We start from the raw sequence: 23,209 nt of genomic DNA, 5'->3' as shown, positions 1-23,209 counted from the left end.
TGGAGCTTTTCTTCCTTTGATATCAATGAAGGCTTCATAAGTTTGATATGGCCAGCGCATACTTTTGCTGCCTGAATACGATCTTGTATTGATAAGGACGAATCCTTATTTATGCTGGGTACTACGCCTAAGAATTTAAACTTTTGTATGACCTTAAAAATATAGCTCCCGATTCTGAAGCATGTACAAGTTTTTTTGGAAAATAAATAGTAATTTAAAAAATTTATTCGACAATACTAAATGTTTATTTTGAATTACTGAATAAAGAAAAAAAGAAAACACAAATAATAAAACTGATTAAACAATCCGAACTGAGGATACTAAGCAGAGAAATTCTTAAAACAAAAATAAATCGAATTACTTGCTGAAACTTTTAGATTTTTATACTGGTTAGTATTGGCAGCCGCCGTAGCCGAATGGTTTGGAGCGTGACTACTATTCGAACCCTCGGGCATGAAACACCAAAATATAGAAAAGGGCAAGGCAAATCTATTAATGGTGGGGGTTTTTTTTTTTCTTTCGCCGTGTCCATGTGACTGTCAGCTCAGAATGAAACAAGGCGAATTCATTATTTGTTTTCTAGTTTCCCAATACTTTGCTTTGACAATCAAACGTACAGAATATTGTTGTTCGTCTAGTGTCACCACCTTTAATGAATGCGCCTTGGAAAAGGTTTTTTCTAATAGCGGTCGCACCTCGGTATTTCCATTCCCCTCCACTTGAAGGGGAAAACATCAAGCCCACCACAAGGAGGAGGAGCGAGGCCTTACAGCCTTTGTTGCACCAATTATCATTATTACTATATTCCATAAATCGTTCAATTTTTCAACCATGCGCAAAAATCCTTGATATTGCCCAGTAAAATAAATTTCCAAATTTTAACCCGTTAAATCACAAAAATACTGATGATGTACACGTTGCTTTTAGCACAGCTCATCTTTTCTTAATACATCTAAATAAATATATTGCATTGCAGCACTCACGATTCTTGTTCACTCCGAAATTGGTGGTGCCCTGCTCCACAATCTGACCCTGCATATCGACCTTATTCAAGGAAGACGCCGTGATCTCATGATACATCATGCCATACGGATTCACCAGGAAATTCTCCTGATCGACCTTGAGTCGTGCAGTAATTTGTGCACCCAAGCCTTGCGTCCAACCATACAAGTCCAACAAACGGAATGTGGCCGCCAATTTGCAACGCAAAATCTTCTCGCCCTTGGCATAGCCCATCGATTCAACGCCGCGTATATCATTGATTGGCAGCATGCAATTGGTAGCCTTGAAGACATTACCCACACGCGTCGATGTCGGTACGCCCATTATGTCCGATAGCTGTTGCAGTATGCCGCCACCGTCACGTGCTGAATCCACGATGCGTTCCAATTCCTCGCGAAAGAGTTTGGAACCCATAATGGCTTCAACACGTTTGCGGCGCTCCATTTCGCGCATATCCTGAGAGAAAAAAAAATTAATTAGTAAACAAATTAAATAAACGATAATTTTATGCGTGATTGGATGACGATGGTGGTTGGGTGTTGGGCGAATTACTTTATTCGCCTTGGGTGGGGAATAGTGAAAGTGCATTAGTGTGAAAAATCGATGCAGCTGCAAGCAGTTGGTGGAATGTGCGTCTGCAGTGTCTTTGCTGATTAGTCACCCCAAAGGGGGCAGCAGGGGAAATGGAGGTTTGATGGAGTGCATATGTACCTGCTCAATATCTGCTGGTCGCGCTTTACTGCTATCATCTTCCTCGGCGGCGGACAAGTCTATACCATTCTGTGGCGGTGGCTGCTGTTCAACTTCGGTCATTTTTGTTGCTGTTGCTGTTTTTGCGCTTATTTATGGCTGCTATATATACGTTGATATATATTTATTTATATTTATTATTTTGTTGTGTGAATATATTTTTTCTGCTACGGCTATCTGCTGCACAAAAATTTCGGCTGTTGCTGATTTTTATCTTCTTGTTTTTTGAAACGGTGTAGAAAATGCTGTAGAGATATAAAATAGAGAAAAAGTGTTAAAAAAAAATATTATACTCTAAATAATTGTAATATAGAACACTAATAAACACAGACAAACGTGCACGTTCACAATCAAACTCAGCAAGATAGAGCTACACAAGACAATAAGGGACACTCGAACAACCGTCTGACGAAAACGCCTATCAACCTATTGCCTGTCTGTACGACCAACCGCCTGCCTATGTGTATGCCAGGAGACTGAATGTCTATGCAGGCCGAAGGACGTCTACCTCGAAAAGGCATATAAGCTGGAGGATGTACAAAGAGCAAATGAAAAGGATGGAAATCTGAAAGGAGGGGAGGAGCAGGAGCGTATGAGGTTGCGTGATATAAACTACATTACACTCGTCGCCGCATCATCGGCAGTGACCTTAAAAAAGCCAACATCAGCACGACAAAGCACGAGATTTGCGAGATGAGGAGGCTGACTGCCATTAACGATGGCACAGCTGAGGAGACATTTTAGAAAAATGCAACATGCGAAGCTGGCAACCGCAAAGATAGTGTTGTGCATCAAGTGCATTTACTCTCGCACACCCACCCTCATCCTCTCACCATTCCTCTCTCTCTCTCTCTCTCTCTCTCTCGCTCCTCAGCACATATGGCAATACATCAAGAGCGTAATCGGTAAGGACCAAGAGCGCTTCATTTCAGATACACAATCAACTGGTTAAGCAGAGTGAGAAAAAGAGAGATTTTGAGTAGTTGACCTCAATTAAAAGCTGGCATAAGCTGTATGCAAATAGTGTTGTTGGTGCAGGGAGGACAACAAAAGGAAGATAGCATGAAATTGTGTATTTATTTTGCCAAAGACGGCAGGTACTTTAGGTCAAAGTACGAAATGTTAGGGCATTGCTGGTAAAAAAAGGGTGCAGAGTGAAGAGGTATGTAAGGACAGTTGGCAAAATTAAAGCTTAAATGTATCTATGATTTAAATCTATTCCTCAACAATTTTGAAGTAAAGTAAGTAAAGAACGGATTAAGACTTCACACTCTTGGCTGTATTTAATTTCGGAACAGAAATGCCAAACACCTCCTTTCATTGTTCAAAAAGTAAATAAATTACTTCACTGTGTTCTAAACTACAATTGGAACATAAAAAATATACTTCTCACAAAAAAAAATTACATGAAATAAAGAGGTAAATTCATATCACATAAATATTCGCAGGTTATAATAAAATAAACACAACATTTTTTTTAAACAAGTATTTTTACAATTATGCGTGAAATTATTTACTACAAACAAAAAACGCGGTTAAGACCCACCTCTTTTAAGGGGATATCTGAATTCAAACAACCCTTTTTTTTGGATATGTACGAATAAGCAGATTTTACTGCGCTGAAGTTGAGTGTCTTTCGTATCTAAAGTCACTTAAAAATTAAATTTAAAAAAATATCAAAATGAAGAAAATCCTTTAAAAATTCAATGAAATATTTAACGTTAACCCTTTAAAAATATAATCAAAATTTGTATGGTGTCCCTCCAAACGTAAAAAACGAAAAAATATTAATCTAAATGTTCTACCGAATATTAATGGATTATTAATTTTAAATGTATAAGCAGTGATGCAATTTTGAATCACAAAAGTCTTGACCGTCACTTATATATTTTTAACATCATCTTTAATTTACACACCTTTACTCTTTTATCTAAATACGTACGTTCATGTCTACAGTATATATACATATCTACCTATACAATTTTTTATTATAAGCATTTATTATGAAAATTTTCTATTTCTACTTGAAAGTTTTCAAACATTTCGGTAAGCATTTTTAGTACCCACACTATTCAGCCGGCTGTTTGCAGCGAACTTAATCAACAATTTTCAAGGTTAGATTTGCATAAAATCGTTTAAAAAATATGAGGAATATATAATACACTCATGTTCACAATAATAGCAGCGCGATATATTGCATAGTTTTGACTATTTACTTATTTTTTATTTAACTTTTTTTTTTAATTTTTACTTTTATTGTATAATACTTATTTTTTTATAATATATAATTTTTCCTTTTTAATTTTTTATATATATTTTTTTTTGTTTTTTATTTTTTAAATTAATATTTTTTATAATTTTATTATTTAAATTTTTAATTTTTTTTTACTTATTTATTTTTTTATTTATTTATTTATTTTATTTTATTTGTGTTTATATCTAATTTTTTCTGCTTTTTTTTATTATTTTTATTTATTTATTTTTATTTCTTTTGTGTTTTTTATATTTAATCTTTTTTTTGTTTTTTTATTATTTTTATTTTATTTGTGTTTTTATATCTAATTTTTTTGTTTTTCCATATTTTTCACTTTTTCCCTTTTTATATTTTTTTTACACATTTGGTTATTTTCAAGGGCCGATGTTGAATGTGAACCACACCTAAACGTCAACGACACCGTTGGACTTCTTTCTTTGGGGTTATTTGAAAGAAAAGGTGTACGTCGATAAGCCAGCCACAAAAAGCTAAAGGATGAGATAATTCGGCACATTAACGGCATAGAACCTCAATTATGCCTCAGCGTGATCGAAAATTTGGACCATCGGATGGAGGTGTACCGCCGAGGCCGCGGCGGCCATTTGGCCGATATTTTGTTCCATACGTAATTGAGCCATACCAATATTATCATAATAAAGAGAACTGACAATAATTTCCTAAAAAAAAACTGTATTTTATTCAAAATCAAACCAGGCCCTTGAAACTTAACCACTCTTTATAATATTTAAGTCTTTTTATTTGTGGTTTTTATATTGAATTTTTTATTGTTTTTCTTTTTTATTTATTTATTTTAATTTTATTTATGTTTTTATGTCTAAATTATATGTTTTTCCACATTTTTCACTTTTTCCACTTTTTTATATTTTTGTATACATTTTTTTATAATACCTAAGTCTTTTTTTTTTTGTTAAATAATAATTGTTTTCAATTAAATTTTTTTATTTTTGTATAATATTTAATTTAAATTTTTTTATTAATTCATTTTTTATATTTTTATTCTTTTATTTCTGTTTTATTTTTTTGTTTATTTTTTTATTGTTTCTTTATTTTATTTATTTATTTTTATTTTTTTAATTTATTTTTTTTTATTTTATTTATTTATTTTTGTATTTTATATTTAATTTTTTTCTTTAACTCTTTTTTTCATACATTTTTTTATAAAATTTAATTTATTATATTTATTTTTATTTTTTATAATATTTATTGTTTTTTATTTATTTTTGTATTTAATTTTTCTTATTTTTTTAACTTAATTTTTTTTTTATATTTTAATTTTTTTATTTTCGTATAATATTTTTTATACATATGTTTTATATAACTTAGAGTTCAAAATTCAACAAATTTTCATCTAAATTTTACACTTTTTAATCAGAGTTTTTAGAAGAAGTTCGAGTTTGCATTTTTTAGCCCATTAAATTTTGGTATACTATTGTGTCAGTTTAAATTAGCACAAAAATAGCGCCGATTTTTGAAGAATGTTGTTTTTTTTGCTTGCGGTCTGGGTATTTTCTCCACAAAAAATCATTCGAGCACATTCGTTGTATTGAGAAAATATTTTTTTTTTTTAAATAAACGCGAATATTATAACAAAATTGAATTTTCTAACAGAAAGTTTGAAATTTTTTATGAATCTCTTTTTTTGTTATTTTGAACAAAATTAAAAACTTTGATTTGTATGGCTTTTGTTGTAGCATGAACTACATATATTTTTATAAAAATTAAAATATATAAACAGTCAAAGCTTTGTTGTTGTTGGTGTTGTAGCATAAATATTCCGCATACAATTCCGGGGAATGCTGCTGGAGTGACAGTCCTTGGCTCTAACTAAATCTGGGTCAAAACTCTGCAATATTTCGGGCTGCTATTATTGCGAACACAGGTGTACAAGGCGAATATATCTACAAAACTCTGTAAAGTGTCGAACGAATACCTAAGCTACTATTTTTTTTTCTTTTTCACACCTGGCCCACCCCAACACCAACTCTAACTGTAATAAAAAACAGCTTTTTCATGCATTCTATTATTTTTATTAATGTATTTGTCTAAAAGTTGTGCACATGTCGCGCTACTGGTAAGCTATAAAATCTCTAAATCCATTAAAAAATTTCAGATTTTTGTTTTACAAATTTCAAACCCTCCCCCTGCTCCGCAGCAACAGGCAGCTGTTTCGGTTCACACTCCCACTCTTTTAAAATTCTTTTTCTCCACTGAAGTGATCTCCATATAAATTGCTTAGATTTTTCATTGCTCTTTACTGCATTGCTGTCACTTTTCGATTTCTCTACATATCGCTTGAGATCGGAAAATATGTGCTCAAAAATAGAATTTTTCGTTCGAGTTTTAGTAGAACGCATCGCAACAGCCGCGGACGGCTTGTCGTCGGTCGGTCAACAAAACTAAACTATTTTTTCTTTTTTGTTGGTTTAATTTCAATTTATATTTTTTTTAACCAAACGTAAACATTCCACAGAAAAACACACCAGCGTCACACGTCACTCGCCTTGCGGCCGGCGAACTTTTGAACACCTACATACATAGGTACGCACATACACACAACCAAACGAATAGCACAGTTTGCGCTGTCGTGCGTGTACTTATGGTTCGTAGTTCGTCGATGGTTCGTTCGGTTGACGGTTCTCGTCTCAATCTGTTGCTCGATTATTTTGGTGGCCGCTAAAATTCACTTTCGTCTGTTTATTTTTGAATTTGGTTGCTTCATTTCAATTCAAACTGTTTTTTTTTTTGTTTCTGTTTAATGCATTAAATATCATATAGTATTTTTGTGCCTGCTAAATTTTATTTTAGATTTGTAGAAAAATTGTAAATGACAGATAGGACGGTGATTTGCTGCAAATCTTATTAACAAAAACTGACAATTACTATTTTTGGAATAACTTTCAAAATGTTTACTATTGGGTCGCTCATTCATAATATAGTACCGAAACTTTTCCCCCCAAGCTAATTGCATTAGAGAATTTCAATGATTACGATTTATGAATAAAACGAGTCTCGAAAACATCGAAGCAATCGAAGCATTCCCTTTGTTGTTGAATCACAAGCGCTACCTACAGTGGCTCTCGAGAGAGAAAATAATGGCGAATCCCATTTAGAGAAATACAATTTTTCCGCCGTATATAACGAATTAAGAGGTTTTTTTTAATTCTACAAAGGAAACACACGCTTCAAATTTTTTCAATGATGAGCTGCGGGATCTATCTGACGAATGGTTCACTTTCAAGGAAGAAGGACATCTCCAAATTATCCACACAACAGCACTAAAAACATTTGGAAAAAAATGGTATATTTAATTAGAGCTGAAATACATTAGAGATCGCCGCCAAATTTCGTTAAACTAAAGTTTGTGAACTAGTGTAATTGTGAAAATCGTTTAAGATTTAAATACCAATTTAAATACCCGCCAAAAATATTTAATAAACAAAAACAGATGCCTTACATAAAATAATTATTTTTTAGCATTTAAGTAAAATCCCAAAAATGTAAAAACCTTTTCAGCTCTTTTCGTTTAGTGAAGCCCATACCTGTTCAACTTTGTAATAAAAAGTGCTTTATTAAGAAAAAATAAGCTTAAAACAAAAGAAATCCCGAAGATAAGAAAAGTGTGGAAGCGAGGAAACGAAATGTTTTATGGCTTAATTAGTTGGAGTCTTACGGTATATTTATTTTAATTGCCATTTTTGCATACATTTGTGTAAAAGCTCGAAAGCAGTTTGTTTTTATTTCTTAATTTTTATACATTTTTTACTGCCGTTACCCTTTACACGTGAGTTGACACAAACGAAGCGAACCACGCCGCAAACCTAAACAATACTCAGCATTTACATTTTTGTACCAAGTCACAAAAGAAAACTCAACAAAAAAAAAAAACACAACAAAAAATCTAAATGCAAAATAAATAAAAGAACTAAAAAAAAAACGCGAAAATAAAAATAAAAAAATACTGCCGACACTTCACGTTTGAGTTCATTCGTGCAGTGTCACCCGTTTGTCAAGTCTAACAGTCATCAGCAATCGGTGCCGTTTTGAATGTCATTTTTTCGCAATTAATCAACACCGTAAAGTAGGATTTAATGAGATAGACAGGTAGCAAACATATTTTTTGCAGATTTTTATGCTAGGTTAGACGAAGCTGTAAGCTGATTTTTCATTGAATCGGATAATTAGTCACTCTGTCGAAAACAGATTGCGGCAAAAATTAAAAAGTTAATTCCAATATAAGAGGCGTTTACGAACGGTTTTACAGTTGATTTTATAAAGTAAAACTACGTTTAGTATTCATACTGAATGTTACTGGACGCTACCGTTTTTTTTATTGTTAATGAAAAATAAAACTAATTTTCGATTGCACTCGACACAACTTCTCTTATGAGTATTCCTCTTATCAAAAAACTGCCGCCAATCGCAGTATTTGAACATTACTGTTATGCTATAGTGCACTCCCAGCAAGTTTATGTCGAATTTAATTCGTTATTCAGTGGTGTTTGTGCATTTTACAGCAATTGGTTAGGAAAGCGATTGGTAGGAGAGCGAGAGAGTGTACATGGCACGTACAGTGTGTGGATGTACAGGGCAAGTGCATAATTTTTGCTGTAACGCAAAAGTGCAGTTATGTTAATTACGCATATATTTTCCACTATCTAGCTTTGGTATGCTAATATTGCTGACTCTTTTGTTTTCGGTGAATTGTGTTGTTGTCATACGGCGTATTGTTAATTCGTATTGTTAGATAGGAAATATGCGAACGGAAAGTGATGCCGATTACGTCAAAGAACTTCCTTCATCATCACTCACTCACTCACACACTTACTCAGGCAAACGGCGAGTGAGAGTTAGTGCTTAGCCAAGTGGCACCGTTTGTATTTATGCACTTGCATAAAAACAATGCGGGCAGATATGTATCTACCTATTGACCGAGCGTGATTTGAGTGACAGTATTAGAGTTCGCAGAAGTAAAGTGTGCGTCGGATGAGTTTTGCAGATTGCGCTGTGCGCTTATACCCACACCTTGCGCAATTCTGTTTGTGTTAGTACTTGAAACAATGATACAAACACTAATGGGTAATTATGAAAAAATATACTAGAGAGAATATATAGAACAGGTAAATGAACTTTATGCGATGATATAGTGAAATAAATCGATGGTATTTAGCTAAAACAAATAAAACTAAGTTAATTAAAATTATTGTAATTGAAATCAAAATAAATCTAACTTTTCAGCAATTGGAACTAAGTACTCATCGAGAAGTCGCCACCAAAAAATGGCGCCAAAATTATAAGCAAATCAAGGACATGGAAAAACGTTCTTCCAAAAATCATTTTATGGTGCGCTCCGAGTTCTCTCTAGTGAATACTGTAACTATATAAGAAGCGACTGCTTGTCGTAAACGCTCAGATTTATGAAAGAACGAATAAAAGATTTTATTTGGCCGATATGATTATCGTGACTCTACATAGATTGGCCTGTACGAGGAAGGCATATAAAAAAACTACGCGCGTTCGGTCTTGGTCTTTGCTGTCTCCGAAGAGTAAACGAACTTTACCGCAGAAATTATTACTTTGAATCGCCTCGTCTATTACTTCCACTAAGCTACTAACTAAGCAAATGTATTGAAATCATCCACTGTAAAAGGCTAGAGAAAAAGCAACCAAAATAAGTATTAAAACAAAAGAGAAAATACGTTTTTTTTTGTTGGTTTAGCGAAAAAGAGCAATTTGGGTTTTTACTTGATTTTAATTTAACTTTTATTTACTTTATTTCTTATTTCTTCATTATTTTTTCACTTAATTTGTCTATAAACATGAGTTGCACAAAGTGTGGGCGTCTCTTGAATGCTTTAGCTTTAGCGCACATACATATACACACATACATTAATATATGAAGTATATGGGCAAAAAAAAACAAAAAGAAGACTAATAAGTATGAGTCAGTCATTTGCCTAATCGACCGTTCAAAAATCAACTGCACACCGTTTTCCAAACGATTTGGCGCATCGATGATCCAACAAATGTAGCAACAACAACAGAGTTGCAGCAGCAGTGAGCAACCAAAGACTCAATACTGGAAGAAAGTGTGGAGACCAATAGTAATGTAGGTTGGTTGGTCGGTGGTAGGTAGTAACGGTACATGGTTTGCTAGATTGGAAGGCGAGACGCTTGATTGCTTCACGATTTTTGTGTACAATGCACAAGAAGAGGCGTAGATTGATCGTTGCTTATTGAACTTTGATTGGAAGTAACTCCTTTGCTCTGGAGTCAAAACTGCAATTCAAGTGAGTTTTAATTTACAACAACAACGACCCCAAAGTTTAATTATCTTCATTGTTCAATTGTTGTTATGAATTGCTATTTGAAAATTTCGAAATTGAATGGTCCTCAATATGTGTTATGTGTATTGTTGTGTGCGTGAAAATAGCAGAATAGTGAAGCAGTCGCTTAAAGAATGCTATGAATTAAAATATTAACTAAAAAAAGGTAGAAATTGAAACAACTTCAAATTTAAATTGACTTTGTTTGTTTTGCATTTAATGTAATTTTTCATTTGAATTTATGATGTTTTTTTCTTTATTCTTTAATGTTAACGTTAAAGATTTTTTTTACTTTTTTATTTAATTTTTTTATTTAAAAAATATGTATAGCAATTGGTTTTTTATTCATATAATTATTATACACTTAGCTACATGCATAGTATGCATACAATGTTTTTATACATTTTTTTGCAATATCAATCAAGTGGCCACCTTTATTAGCAATCACAAACTGAAATCTTTTTTCTGCCTTTGTCATCGCCTCGTCAAGCATTTTGGGTTTTATAGCATCGATTTCGCGTTGTTTCGGTGTAAAGCGATCCATGGTTGAAATTGTACTGAATTGACGTATCGAAAACATGTATTGTATGTACATATGTTAAAGTCGATCGGTTGGTAAATGACAAAGTTATTCAGCATTTACATACCGACATAAAAGATGGCGCACCCTGTAGTTTTAATATTTATATGATTCTTAAAAGTTTAAATTGAATTGTTATTTTCTTATATCTTTAATATTTTTTTTATTTTAATTTTGTCTATTAAATCTTTAATATTTTTTTTAATTTTTTCGATTTGAATCTTAATTTTTTTTTTTTTTTCTATTTTAACCTTTAATTTTTTTCCATATATACATATATGTATCATCCTCCATCACTTTCGACACATTCTGCTCGAATGGCATCCTTAAAACTATCAACCTCCATTCTTCCCACTTGAAAAAGGTTGAATGGTTTCAATTTAATCATCTATACACCCTTATAAATCCTGATTGTAAAAAATCCATATTCCCAACTTCCCTTTCCAAACACCGGATCACAACTTTCATACGTCTAAGACTCGGTCATACTAAACTAACACACGAACATCTTCTTCTCGGCTCTCCTTCCCGGACTTGTCAGTTTTGTGGAGGGCATCTCTCAATCGAACACAGTCTAGACCTCTGTCCAACACTAACCACCAAACGAACTACTGCATTCGGAACTATGGTACCATCCATTCTATTAAATAATGTTACTTTTGATAATGTGATTAAAATATACAATTATATGAAATGTATCAATGTATCAGACCATATTTAAATTGTACAGTTAGATATAATTCATTTTGGAATCGTCATTAAGCACTGAAGGCCCTAGTAGCCAGTGTGCTAATTAAGTTAGGGTTATATTGTATATATCTCCTATAAATAATAATAATAATATATTTTTTTTGTTGTTTTTATAATTATTCATTATTTTACTATTATTTACTATTATTTTCTAATTCTATAACTTTTCAATACTTTTAATAAAATGATTTTTAGTCTATTTGCCACATTACGTAGTTTTATTATTTCCAATAACTTAATTCTAAAATTTTTATTAATTTATTTGTATTATATATGTATATAATTGGCGATTATACTTTTTTGGGTGTTTAGCCGAGCTCCTCCTCCTATTTGTGGTGTGCGTATTGATGGTGCTTCGCAAATAGCGGAAGCTACAGTTTTAAGTCGACTCCGAACGACCATACCACGATCACATACATCGATTCCCGTTCGATCTCCGACATTAAGCAGCGTCGGGCGCGGTTAGTACTTGGATGGGGGACCGCTTGGGAACCGCGTGTTGTTGACCTCCAACAATTTATTTTTATTACTTTGGCTTTATATTTTAATTTGTTCTTTTTTTATTCACATATTTTTACTTTTACATTAAACCAAGACAGTTTCTTTTATTTTCCCTATACTTTTGTCAAGTCAAAATTTTATATTTTTGATTTTATGTTCACTTTTCTCATTATTATTTATATTTTCCTACTTTTATTGTTTTTTAATTACTTTTTCTCTTATTTATTTTATTTCTTTCAGGTGTTTTTAATGTATTTTTATTATTTCTTATTTCGTAAATTGTATAATATTTCACATTTTCTATTTCAATATTTATTGGAATAAAAGATTTTTAGTTAAGTTTTTTTCCTTATCCACCTCAGTAAAAACTCATATTTATAACAAAAAATTCTTAGACCTAAAACCAGGTGAACCTAATTGTACAAACAACATAATTTGAGATTAAACCATTAAAAAAAATTTACGACTTATTTAGTATGTAGTCTGAAAATCAAAGTGCATATATTGCAAATTAGTTTTTAATTTGCGGAAAGCGTTTTATTACTTCGTCTAAGTGGAAATTCATTACTTCCCCTCTACATAGTGAATAATGAAAAAACAAGTTTTCCCGCCATAGATACTACTGAACCAGGCAAAAGACAGATTTTTTATTCACCTCATTTCACATTACTCATTCGGCAATGCATATTCCAAATTACCCTGAGCTAATTGGCGAATTTCGTTCAGCCATTTTACGCTGGCAATACGAGTAGTAGTTTTTCATTCATTTAATTTTCTAAATTTGTCCGTTTCAAAGTCAGACAAAAACAACGAACCAGCACGTCGAATGCCACGCCAGCTGTTTATGTAATCGATCGCTATGCAAAAATGCAACATATGGTACAGAGGATGCACTGTTTATAAAACAAAACTTTTTGCAACTGAACTTCTAGTCTCTTAGTGAAAACCAACATCCAAGCGGCGGCTTATGTTTGTGTACTAGACATCATTTTTGTTCTTTTGCTCAGATTTGTAGTATCAATTTCAAGCAGCGGCATTAGCGATTGATTCAATCGTTTATGAACTGATAGTCTAAACTGGCTGATCGCGACGGCAGCATCTACACTTGACGCTTATACGTTTGGGTTGCAATACCGTTATATGTTTCTGTTTCATTAACTTGAACTTGATGGAGAGAATTAAATTGCAATTTTTTCAACTAACCCTTTTTAAATTTCTGCCACCAGTAAGTATAAAATAATATTTAATCTAATAACCAAAAGAAAACAAACATAAACGTAATATGTTACATTTCCCTGATATTGATTTAAGTATAAATTTTTACCACAATACATTTTGTTATGATAATGATTACGACGATACTAAATAATAGCATATCTATATAACGAATATCGATACTTACAATAAAAACAAACATGGAGCAATAGTCGTTTAAAGATTATCGCTAAACCTTAAAAGTAAATAAACAACGACTACCCTCTTTCTACTTTAAAAGTCATACAAAAGCGAAGAGAAAACGCTAAAAAAGAAATAAAGTGCGAGAACAAAAACAAACGAATTTTGCTCACAAAAACGTAGATTAATTTAAAAGGAGACAAATCTGTAAACCTCTTTTGGAGACTTCAAGGAAAAACGATACATTGAACGACCGCATATACTAATTTGGAGCACCACTACTAACACGGTAATGGACAAATTTGCAAATACAGATATTTAAATGAAATGCTAAGTAGAATAAAAATCAAATAAATAAATAAAGTAAAATAAAAATTAGATGTCATTGACAAGTGGCCAAGTAAAATTGTTGTAGTTTCAAGTACTCAGTGGCTTCCATTTCCAAAACACTCGACAAAATTCGCACAGATATCTAGAGAGATATAGAGAAGGCATTATAACAGCATAAATCGCTGGAATAAAAAACCTGAGAGCAGTAATCAGTAAATAAAGCACCACTAAGCTTCAAAACTACACTTTACAACCATAAAAACACTAAACTGAAGGGGAAATTAAACAGCCAGCGGCCAATGAATGCATTAGAGAGCAGCAGTATTGACAAACATACATGCATACATATGCATAAGTATATGGGTTTATTGCATGCTTATGAGACTCGACTCGTACACATTTGTCGTTGCAACCGCAAACCATTAAACCGCCAAGCTCATATCCGCTGCCGTCGAGTCGAACCAAGTCAAACCAAACCAAGCCAAGACCAAGCCAAAGCCGCTACTGGTGGTGACAAGTTAAGCGTACAAAGTACGAGAGTTGTTGAGTGCAAAAAATACAAAAACAATAAACAAAACATACACTAGTAAACAACCACAATAAATGTTCAAAACAGAACTCGTTTTGCATAATTGTCTTAGGTGTACAGGTACACAACAACCGGCTGAGCTTAATGGTCAGTCAATCAGTATTTGCTAATGTAAAGAGGGGCGCCAAACCAAAGGCAATGTTTGCCGTTGTTGTTGATTGGGTCGGGGTGCTGATGGTAACTGTGATGACGTTCGGCGCATTACTGTTTTGCAAAGTGCGCAAAAGAAATTATTGAGGTCGACCGCCGGTCAGAGTACAGTTTAAATTCGAGAATATGAGTGTGCATCATTAACCTGTGGTGGTGGTGGTTAGTAACCACAATACAGTTTTATTTTTTGAGCATCTACCGATGGGTAAAATTTCGTATAAATTGAAAATGAAAGCAGGAGCATTGTGTAGCATCAACAAGAATATTACACAGTTATACTATGTATGAACTTTTGTTTCTAATTAACGTACCAAACCTGGAACATAAATTGCGAACAAAAGAATGTGCCGATTTCCCCCATCCCCAGTCTTACGCCATGCAACTTCTACCAATTTCCTAAGGTGAAATCCACATTATTTTAATAAATACATATATATACATATACAATTGGGCCGTACGCCCGTTTTGGGTGTTTGGCCGAGCTCGTCCTCCTATTTGTAGTGTGCGTCTTGATGTTGTTCCACAAATGGAGGGACCTACAGTTTCAAGCCGACTCCGAACAACAGATATTTTTATGAGGAGCTTTTTCATGGCAGAAATACACTCGGAGGTTTGCCATTGCCTGCCAAGGGGCGGTCGCTGTAAATTTAAATTTTAAATTTTATTTTATATTTTTATATATAATATATATTTTTTTATTTTTTATATATATATTTTTTTATTTTTTATATATATATTTTTTTTATTTTATATATATATATTTTATTTTATATATTTTTTTTTATTTTATATATATTTCTTTTGATTTAAGTACGATATAATAAAATTCCTTCAGGAATTGTGTTTCTTAAAGTTTTATGACTCATAGAAAAGAATAATCGATTCCCTTAAGGAGGCAACCCTTGCCGCCTGCCCGCACTACGACCTGAAATATCAATTGTGGCCCCTTCATGAATTCAAAGTATTTCTTTGAGCCCAAGTTGCTCAACAAATTTTAGTACAATAACGACAGTCAGCAAAACTTTGTAATAAACCACAAAAATACAGGAAAGTTTTTTTTTTTTTTTGGTACAAATTATTGAAAAATTTCCAGCTTAAATGCAAAACGTAATACCCAAAATATGTGGGGCTAATATCCACTGATTAGAAAAACATTTTATTTTTAACAAATTTTTAATTTTTTCAGGGCCTTACCGCATACATACAACGAAAAGCTACGTAAATTTAGTCCATTTTTGCGCTTATTATTCAAAAAATAGAAAAAAGGAAACCTTCAATAAAAAAAACCTTAAAATCACCATCAAAAACAATCAAAACTCACGTACATAATCGTTCTAAGACCTTCAACATTCAATGCAATAAAATGTAATCCAATCTCCAACTGGCAAAAACACAAAATAAAGAAGTAAGAATAAAAAGCCAACGAAATCACAATGAACAAAGCGAGCGGCATCAAATGATTCTTAAGAGTATAAAAACAAATTTTGAAAAGCAAAGAAGAAAATTATGAGCGCAAAAAATTTAAAATAAAAATGGAAGTTGAAAAAATGAATAAAGCCCTGCAGTTGGTAACCTTAGAACTAATGAGTTTAACGGCTGCGAGCACTAGTTGCTCAAACGTGCGCGTAAAACTATGTACTCGCTAATATCAGCTGGTAATATCGTGCCATGTAATTTTGTGCTGACTCTTATGAGCCATGAGCTTTGGTCTTTGCTAATAAAAAACAATATGTATTTGAACAGTTACTTGTCGATACATACACACTATATATAAATAAAAACAACAAGAAGTTGCAAAACATGTAAAATATGAACAGAAGGTACACACAGACTACCTTTAACAACTCCCTGCAGGGAAAACCGCAACTAGCGAAATAACTTGCACTGTGGTGCAAATTTTACCAGTTGTTGAAATGAAAAAACGAAACAAAAATGGTTCTAAATTCACTAGCAGTACAGCAGTTGGCTGCTCGTGTACTTCCAAATGGGGTATTTTCATTGAAGGCAGGCAATGTGCAGAATACGGCGCAAAGGTTGTATTAATGATTCAAACGATTAAGATTTTTGTACGTTGTAGTTGTTGTCTACGCATGGAAGCTTAATGTTAATGGATTGAAGGTTAAGTATCGCGCTGGACGCATTCAATTACAGATAAAAAAAATATTTTTTATACAGGGTGGGCACAGTGAGACCAAACAATATTACATATGAATTTAACCGTTCCCGCCTTTTTTATGGAGATGTTTAAAGGAGAAAGTGGAAGGAGACTACTACATTTAGCAACTAAAGTTCTTGTAGAATATTCGAGGTGAAATAGGAGCTTGTGGTGTAATGGTAAAAAACGCTAAAAAGAGCCGTATCGAGCAAAATGGTGAGCATTTATTCGCTTGCCTTAATTTCCACAAATATATTATGTATTACAAGAGTTACTTATGTACGTAGGCTGTAGTTACAGACTGTTAAATTAAGATTAGGCGCATTCAAGAGTCGGGGAATGGCTGCAAACAGTTTCTTTTTTGCAAATAAAGGTTCACTCTCGCACCACTTGAACGAGCAGCTGAGGGTATGCATATTTCGTCTACAACTGTAAATCTGGTTTCAAGTTGATTCACATACCATACCTCCATAGACTATAAGCTATAGGAGTACGATCACATAATCAAGAAGGTTACTTCCCACTTAACAATTACGAGAAATACTTCAAAGAACTGTATTGACGTAACGGAACTATCAAAAGAAAAACTATCTTAATAAGAACCCATCGAAGAAGCTACGGCATAATTATCAATTTTCCATAGATAGCCCATTTTTGCTTAATATCCATATTTTCTTACCGATAACCAGTACTTTTGTCTGCACATACAAATTTCTCAATAATTTCATGCTTTTTACAAGTTTATTAATGGAATTTATTCAAGCGATAAATAATATTTACAGCACATAATTAAGTGTCATAATTTACGCTGCATTTAATTTGAAAACAGAAAAATACATTTATTATCTTGTCACTCGAAGTGAAGCCTCCTTTTAAGCAGCGTACCAGCCACAACCTACCATTCTCCATTTCTACCCTATACAGCAGAATAGCAATCAATAGCTTCAAAGCGCCACCGCCAATCACCACTTCAACACTGCCTCATCAGCATTGCATTATTTATATGTGTAAGCATGTGCATATATATGTAAATATCAGTAACTGAATAGAGAAATAGAATCGCAGAGATTGTGTGTGACGAATGATGGAAATGGCAGTATGAAGAATTGGTACCACATTTCGTCACACTGAAAAAGCTCAGTTGTGTGGCAAGGAAATACACTGGCAACTATAAAAACTGCATAATTAGCAATATATATATATATATGATATGATTGGCGCGTACACCCTTTTTGGGTGTTTGGCCGAGCTCCTCCTCCTATTTGTGGTGTGCGTCTTGATGTTCTTCCACAAATGGAGAGGGACCTACAGTTTCAAACCGACTCCGAACAGCAGATATTTTTATGAGGAGCTTTTTCATGGTAGAAATACACTCGGAGGTTTGCCATTGACTGCCGAGGGGCGACTGCTATTAGAAAAAACTTTTTCTTAATTTTGGTGTTTCACCGAGATTCGAACCAACGTTCTCTCTGCACCACGCACCAACCCATTCGGCTACCGCGGCCGAGAGCATATCGAAATATGATGCAAAATATTTCTTTGAAGAATTTTTTTTTTATAAATGTGCGCAAGCGTGAAGAATCTGACCGACGGCCGAAACCGAAGAGATTGAAATCATAAAACTTCTCAAAGAAGTGGCTTCAGAATGTGACTGCAAACTTTGTTTAGTTTGTAAAGTAAAGACTAAGAGTGTCAAAAACAAAAACAAAATATAATAAAAATGATTGATAAGAAACATAATGATGAATGAATAAAAGAAAAATAATGAAATAATGATAAACAAAAAAATATTTAAATTCAAATTTAAGGAAAAAATTGTTTATATAAGAAAACTAATGATAAATAAAAGAAAAATAATTATAAAAGAAAAATAAAAAATAATCATAAATAAAACAATAAAAAAAATATTTAAATTCAAGTTTAAGGAAAAAAAATTGTATAAGAAATATAATGATAAATAAACGAAAAATAATGGTAAAAAAATAAAACAACAAAAAATATTTAAATTCAAATTTAAGGAAAAAAAATGATTATATGGTAAAAAAACTAATGATAAATAAAAGAAAAATAATGGTTAATAAAAGAAAATGATTTGATAAAAGAAAAATAAAAATAATGATAAATAAAACAACTAAAAAATATTTAAATTCAAACGGAAAAGGAAAAAATTGTTTATGTAAGAAAACTAATGATAAATAAAAGAAAAATAATGGCAATAAAAGAAAAATAATTATAAAAGAAAAATAAAAAAATAATGATAAATAAAACAATAAAAAAAAATATTTTAATTCAAATTTAAGGAAACGATTTTTTATATAAGAAAAATAATGGTAAATAAACGAATGGTAAAAGAAAAATAAAACAACAAAAAAATATTTAAATATTTAAATTCAAATTTAAGAAAAAAAAATTTATAAAAAAAACTAATGATAAATAAAACAAAATAGTGGTAAATAAAAGAAAATTAATTGATAAAAGAAAAGGGAAAATTATGTAAATAAAACAATGAAAAAAAAATTAAATTCAAATTTAAGAGAAAAATGTTTGTAGTAAATAAAATTAAATAAAAACCTAAGTAAAACAAAAAAAATGTAAGGAAAAATAAACAAAACTTAATTAAAAAAAAAGGAAGTACATTTAAATATTAAAGGGACAGATATTTGTGAAATTTTGAAAAAAAATTTTTTCCATAAAATGTTAATATAATCCTATAAGAATATGTCAAACAATTTTTAGCACGTAAATTTAAGTATTTCTTTTATTATAGATTGTGAACCGTGACGACTCTATTCTTTGCGTTCAAGAGGTATAATTACGTTTCCGACTGACTTTGGACGCGTTTTGTCCAAAACTATATTTTTCGAATTGGCGTACACGATAACTCGAAAAGTTATTGACCGATCTCTCTGAAATTTTGCACACACCTTTTTTATGATATTACTATCTATGTGAATTTACAATTTTTCGAAAATCTTTCGAAAAATAATTTTTTCGAAGCAAAAATTGTAGGAAAATTCGACATAAAATTCACTTTTTTTTGTGAAGCATTTTATTCCGCGATTTTTTTTTCATTTTTTTTAATTCATATAGAAATTATGACATTAATAAACAAAAAAAAATTTGGTTTTTTGTATTCAGGTCACTGACGCCGATGCTACAATGACCGCCGATTGAGAAGCCCCCTGCGACCTTCCAGGAAGAATTGAGTGTACATCCGCCATTTTAAATGATTAAAATAAAAAAAAAATATATTATTTTAATGTATAAATAAACTGTATGCCAATTTTGAAAAAAGAAGTCAATACTTCATTTTAAATAATTTTAATGAAAATCAGGGAAAATATGGCCGTTTACAGGTATCTGTCCCCTTAAATATTAACGTTGAATTTTTATGTGTGCCACTTTTTCTGAACAACAGTGTATTTGCCAAGTACTTTTTTCTGTAATTCACATGAAAAGCTTTTCATTCATATATTCTACGTCAATTCAATGAATGCAACCATTATATGTATATACAAGTAAATGATCCACTTTTTACAGTTATTTTATATTGCTTATTTTTTCTTTTTTTACTTTCATTCCTTTATTATTATTTTATATGACTTTTTTACTATAAAGCCAGTGTTCACATTACACTTCGCCCCCGCTCATTTCACACTCTGGCGTTATTAATTGATTTGACCTCGTCGTCATGGTACAATTGTGATGGATCTGATTGAAATAATAATACTAATATATATACGTATGAGTATATAAGCTAATCATACACACATACGTGAACGTGCTCTGATTTATTTGCTCAACATACGAATAAAAAGTCGCGTTTATGAGGCAAAATAATAAAAAAACGACTTCAGTTTTGCTGCAGAGATTTGATAGGATGATAGTTAATTAAGATAATGCAATTAAACTGGCGGTATAAATTCTGATTCCTTTCATTCTCTTTGCGAAAAAAAATTAGAATTTAATATTATTTTAATATTGGATTTCCAAGATATCGTAACATGTAACTTTATAAAGTGATAATATTTTGCAATAGTTAAGGAAATTTGTTATTGGCTAGCACAGAAGAAGTAATCAAGGCAAACACAAGTGTGAGTTTTATGTGTATGAAGTGCTATTGTTTTTGTAGCAGCATGTAAAGTCCTGCTGAGCACAGTGAAGTCTTCGGTCGTCGTCGTCGTCGTCAATCTCATCTAGCGGTAACCCACGACGCTGTTTCGATTTGAGGTGATCAAAGGGGAAAGGCGTGTTAGATGAGTTGTTTTAAGGTTGCATGTGAATAAGTTGTTAGTGTTATGCGGAGGGAGTACCTTTACATACCGGATGGGCATGCATATGTTCAGTATGTCGGAGTCGATTCTGGATAAGTAGGGTTTTAGGCTGCACCAATATCCGGTATGAAATTGTTCGAGGTGCTAAAACTGCTCAACTGGTTTCTGTCTACTTCATTTGTGCTTCTGTGCAGTGTAATTAAAAAATTTCTTATGCTGGTATGCGCTTTCAGGAGCTAATTTATAACAACAAAATTAAAGAGGTGTTCACAACTGTGCTAATTTTTAAGGCTGTCCTTAAAGACTTAAGAGGCAAGAGTGGATTCCCTAATTATTATTAGCATTAGCATTGAGCAACGCATTATTTTATAATATCTCATTTATTTGGTAGATATTTCTAATACAAAAAAAAATCATATCCAGCACTCTGCGCTTTGGAATCCATTTTTCTGTTTATATTACAATCCATTTTAAGAACCATTTATATGAGCACATTCTATTGTTGCTACTGCGACAGCATAAAAATTCTTCCTAAAATACCGGAGAATGCTGCTAAACAGTCTTTGGCCAGAGTAAATCGGAGACGTTCCAGTAACGTAGAGCCGACTACCGTCTTTCAGGGCCTCGCTGGTAGCCTTTAAAAGGTTAACTGAGGTGAGAGGCAATGTTGCTGGTTCAACAACAACTATTTCATTAATTTCACAGCATAATTACAAACCCCCTTTCAACATTTGGTCATCATGTTAACTGTCCATTCGCAGCCTGTCAGACCAGCCCACATTCAAAAATTTCAACTAATACTAAACAGAGTTAAAAAAAAAAACAAAAAAACGAAAACAAAATCCAGTTCACATAAACGTTCAATACATACACACACATATATGCCAAAAACTTGTGCGGAGAAATCGCAAAAAGCAAATGCAAATCTCCCAAAAAGCCGAAGTAGAGCAGAGAAATAAAGCTGCCGTCAGACGGAACATGAAAAAATGAACAGCAAATCTGTCGAACAGAAATCGGAACATAATTGCAGTAGCAGTCACGTTATAGATGTAAGAATAGTTTGTGCAAATAAAACGTTGTAATTTTTTAAAACAATTAATTTGGAGATTAACTTTCTAAATAGTGCACGAAATGTTTTCGAGTTATTTTCTTGCTGATAAATGAAGGTGAACGCCTCAAGTCCACTTTTCGAAATTTCTTGCCGATTAGTCGAGAAAAACTTGCAAACAAAACTTTTCAGATGTACATAGTAAAATAACTTTTTCGGCAGTTTATTGTCGTGTCTGAGCGCACCTTAAGGAGCAGAGAAGAGAGGCAAAAAAAATGTTGGCAAACTTGTGTAGGTTTGTAGTACCGAAACATGCGTCCGTTCATATGTAAGAGTGGTCAACAACGAAACTATGAGTATGTACATATGTATGTACTATGTATGCCGAATTGTGTATATGAAACAGGCTATGCGAATATGCATACACACATACATACTTAAGTATTTCATTGAATTGACGCAGACGACGGGATATGCCAAAAATTAATGTAAATTATTTGCCTTTCGACTTTCGTATATATGTTTATGTGGATGTGTTTGTATGTATGTTTATATGTAGGTATATATGTTTGCAAGTATGTGTGTATGTATACTTATATACATGTAGATGCACGTACATGGGTACGTGGATGTGTAATACGTTTGGGCGACTGTATGGCATGCATGACTATTGGCTTTGAATTGCGGCCAAGTGAGTCAAGTTTGCTGCACAAAATCAAAAGAAAAACTGTAATTTTGAACTTATTTTACTTTTTGATTGGCAGAATATCTGGCCGATGACAAGTAATGGACAGTCACACAAACAAACAGACAATGTAGGTCTTTTAGGGTGAATGTAGAATTTTTAAATAGATTGCGATTCAATTGAATTTCGGTATTTTATTAAACAGACAAAAACTTAAATATTAAGAAAAATATAACAACATCAGAAAAACAAAAGAAAAAATTAAGAAATTTCCAAAAAAAGCTTTAGTAACAAAAAAGAAAAGCAAAAACAAATATTTAAAAAAGTTATTTTAAACTTTTTATGCCTGTTAGAGTAAAAATACATACCCGTTTTGCATAACTGTTTAAATTAATGACGTAT

General features: G+C 32.3%; 1 protein-coding gene across 13 annotated transcripts in view; it reads right to left on the bottom strand.

Moving 5' to 3' along the window:
- The window catches only part of LOC129243981 (protein hu-li tai shao), a 120,821-nt gene that overhangs the window by 54,901 nt on the left and 42,711 nt on the right, over positions 1 to 23,209 (bottom strand). For all 13 annotated transcript variants that reach the window (XM_054881507.1, XM_054881505.1, XM_054881504.1 and 10 more), the window contains 2 exons: positions 1,714 to 1,997; positions 984 to 1,458 (listed from right to left, as the gene is read on the bottom strand). In XM_054881507.1, coding sequence (XP_054737482.1) covers positions 984 to 1,458; positions 1,714 to 1,815 — 577 coding nt within the window. In that variant the 5' untranslated portion in view covers positions 1,816 to 1,997. The remainder of the gene's footprint in view (positions 1 to 983; positions 1,459 to 1,713; positions 1,998 to 23,209) is intronic.

This window comes from Anastrepha obliqua, chromosome 4 (assembly GCF_027943255.1).
Source record: "Anastrepha obliqua isolate idAnaObli1 chromosome 4, idAnaObli1_1.0, whole genome shotgun sequence".
Taxonomy (NCBI): domain Eukaryota; kingdom Metazoa; phylum Arthropoda; class Insecta; order Diptera; family Tephritidae; genus Anastrepha; species Anastrepha obliqua.
The sequence above is the reverse complement of the archived record's forward strand: the minus strand, read 5'-3'. Positions and strand labels throughout refer to the sequence as shown.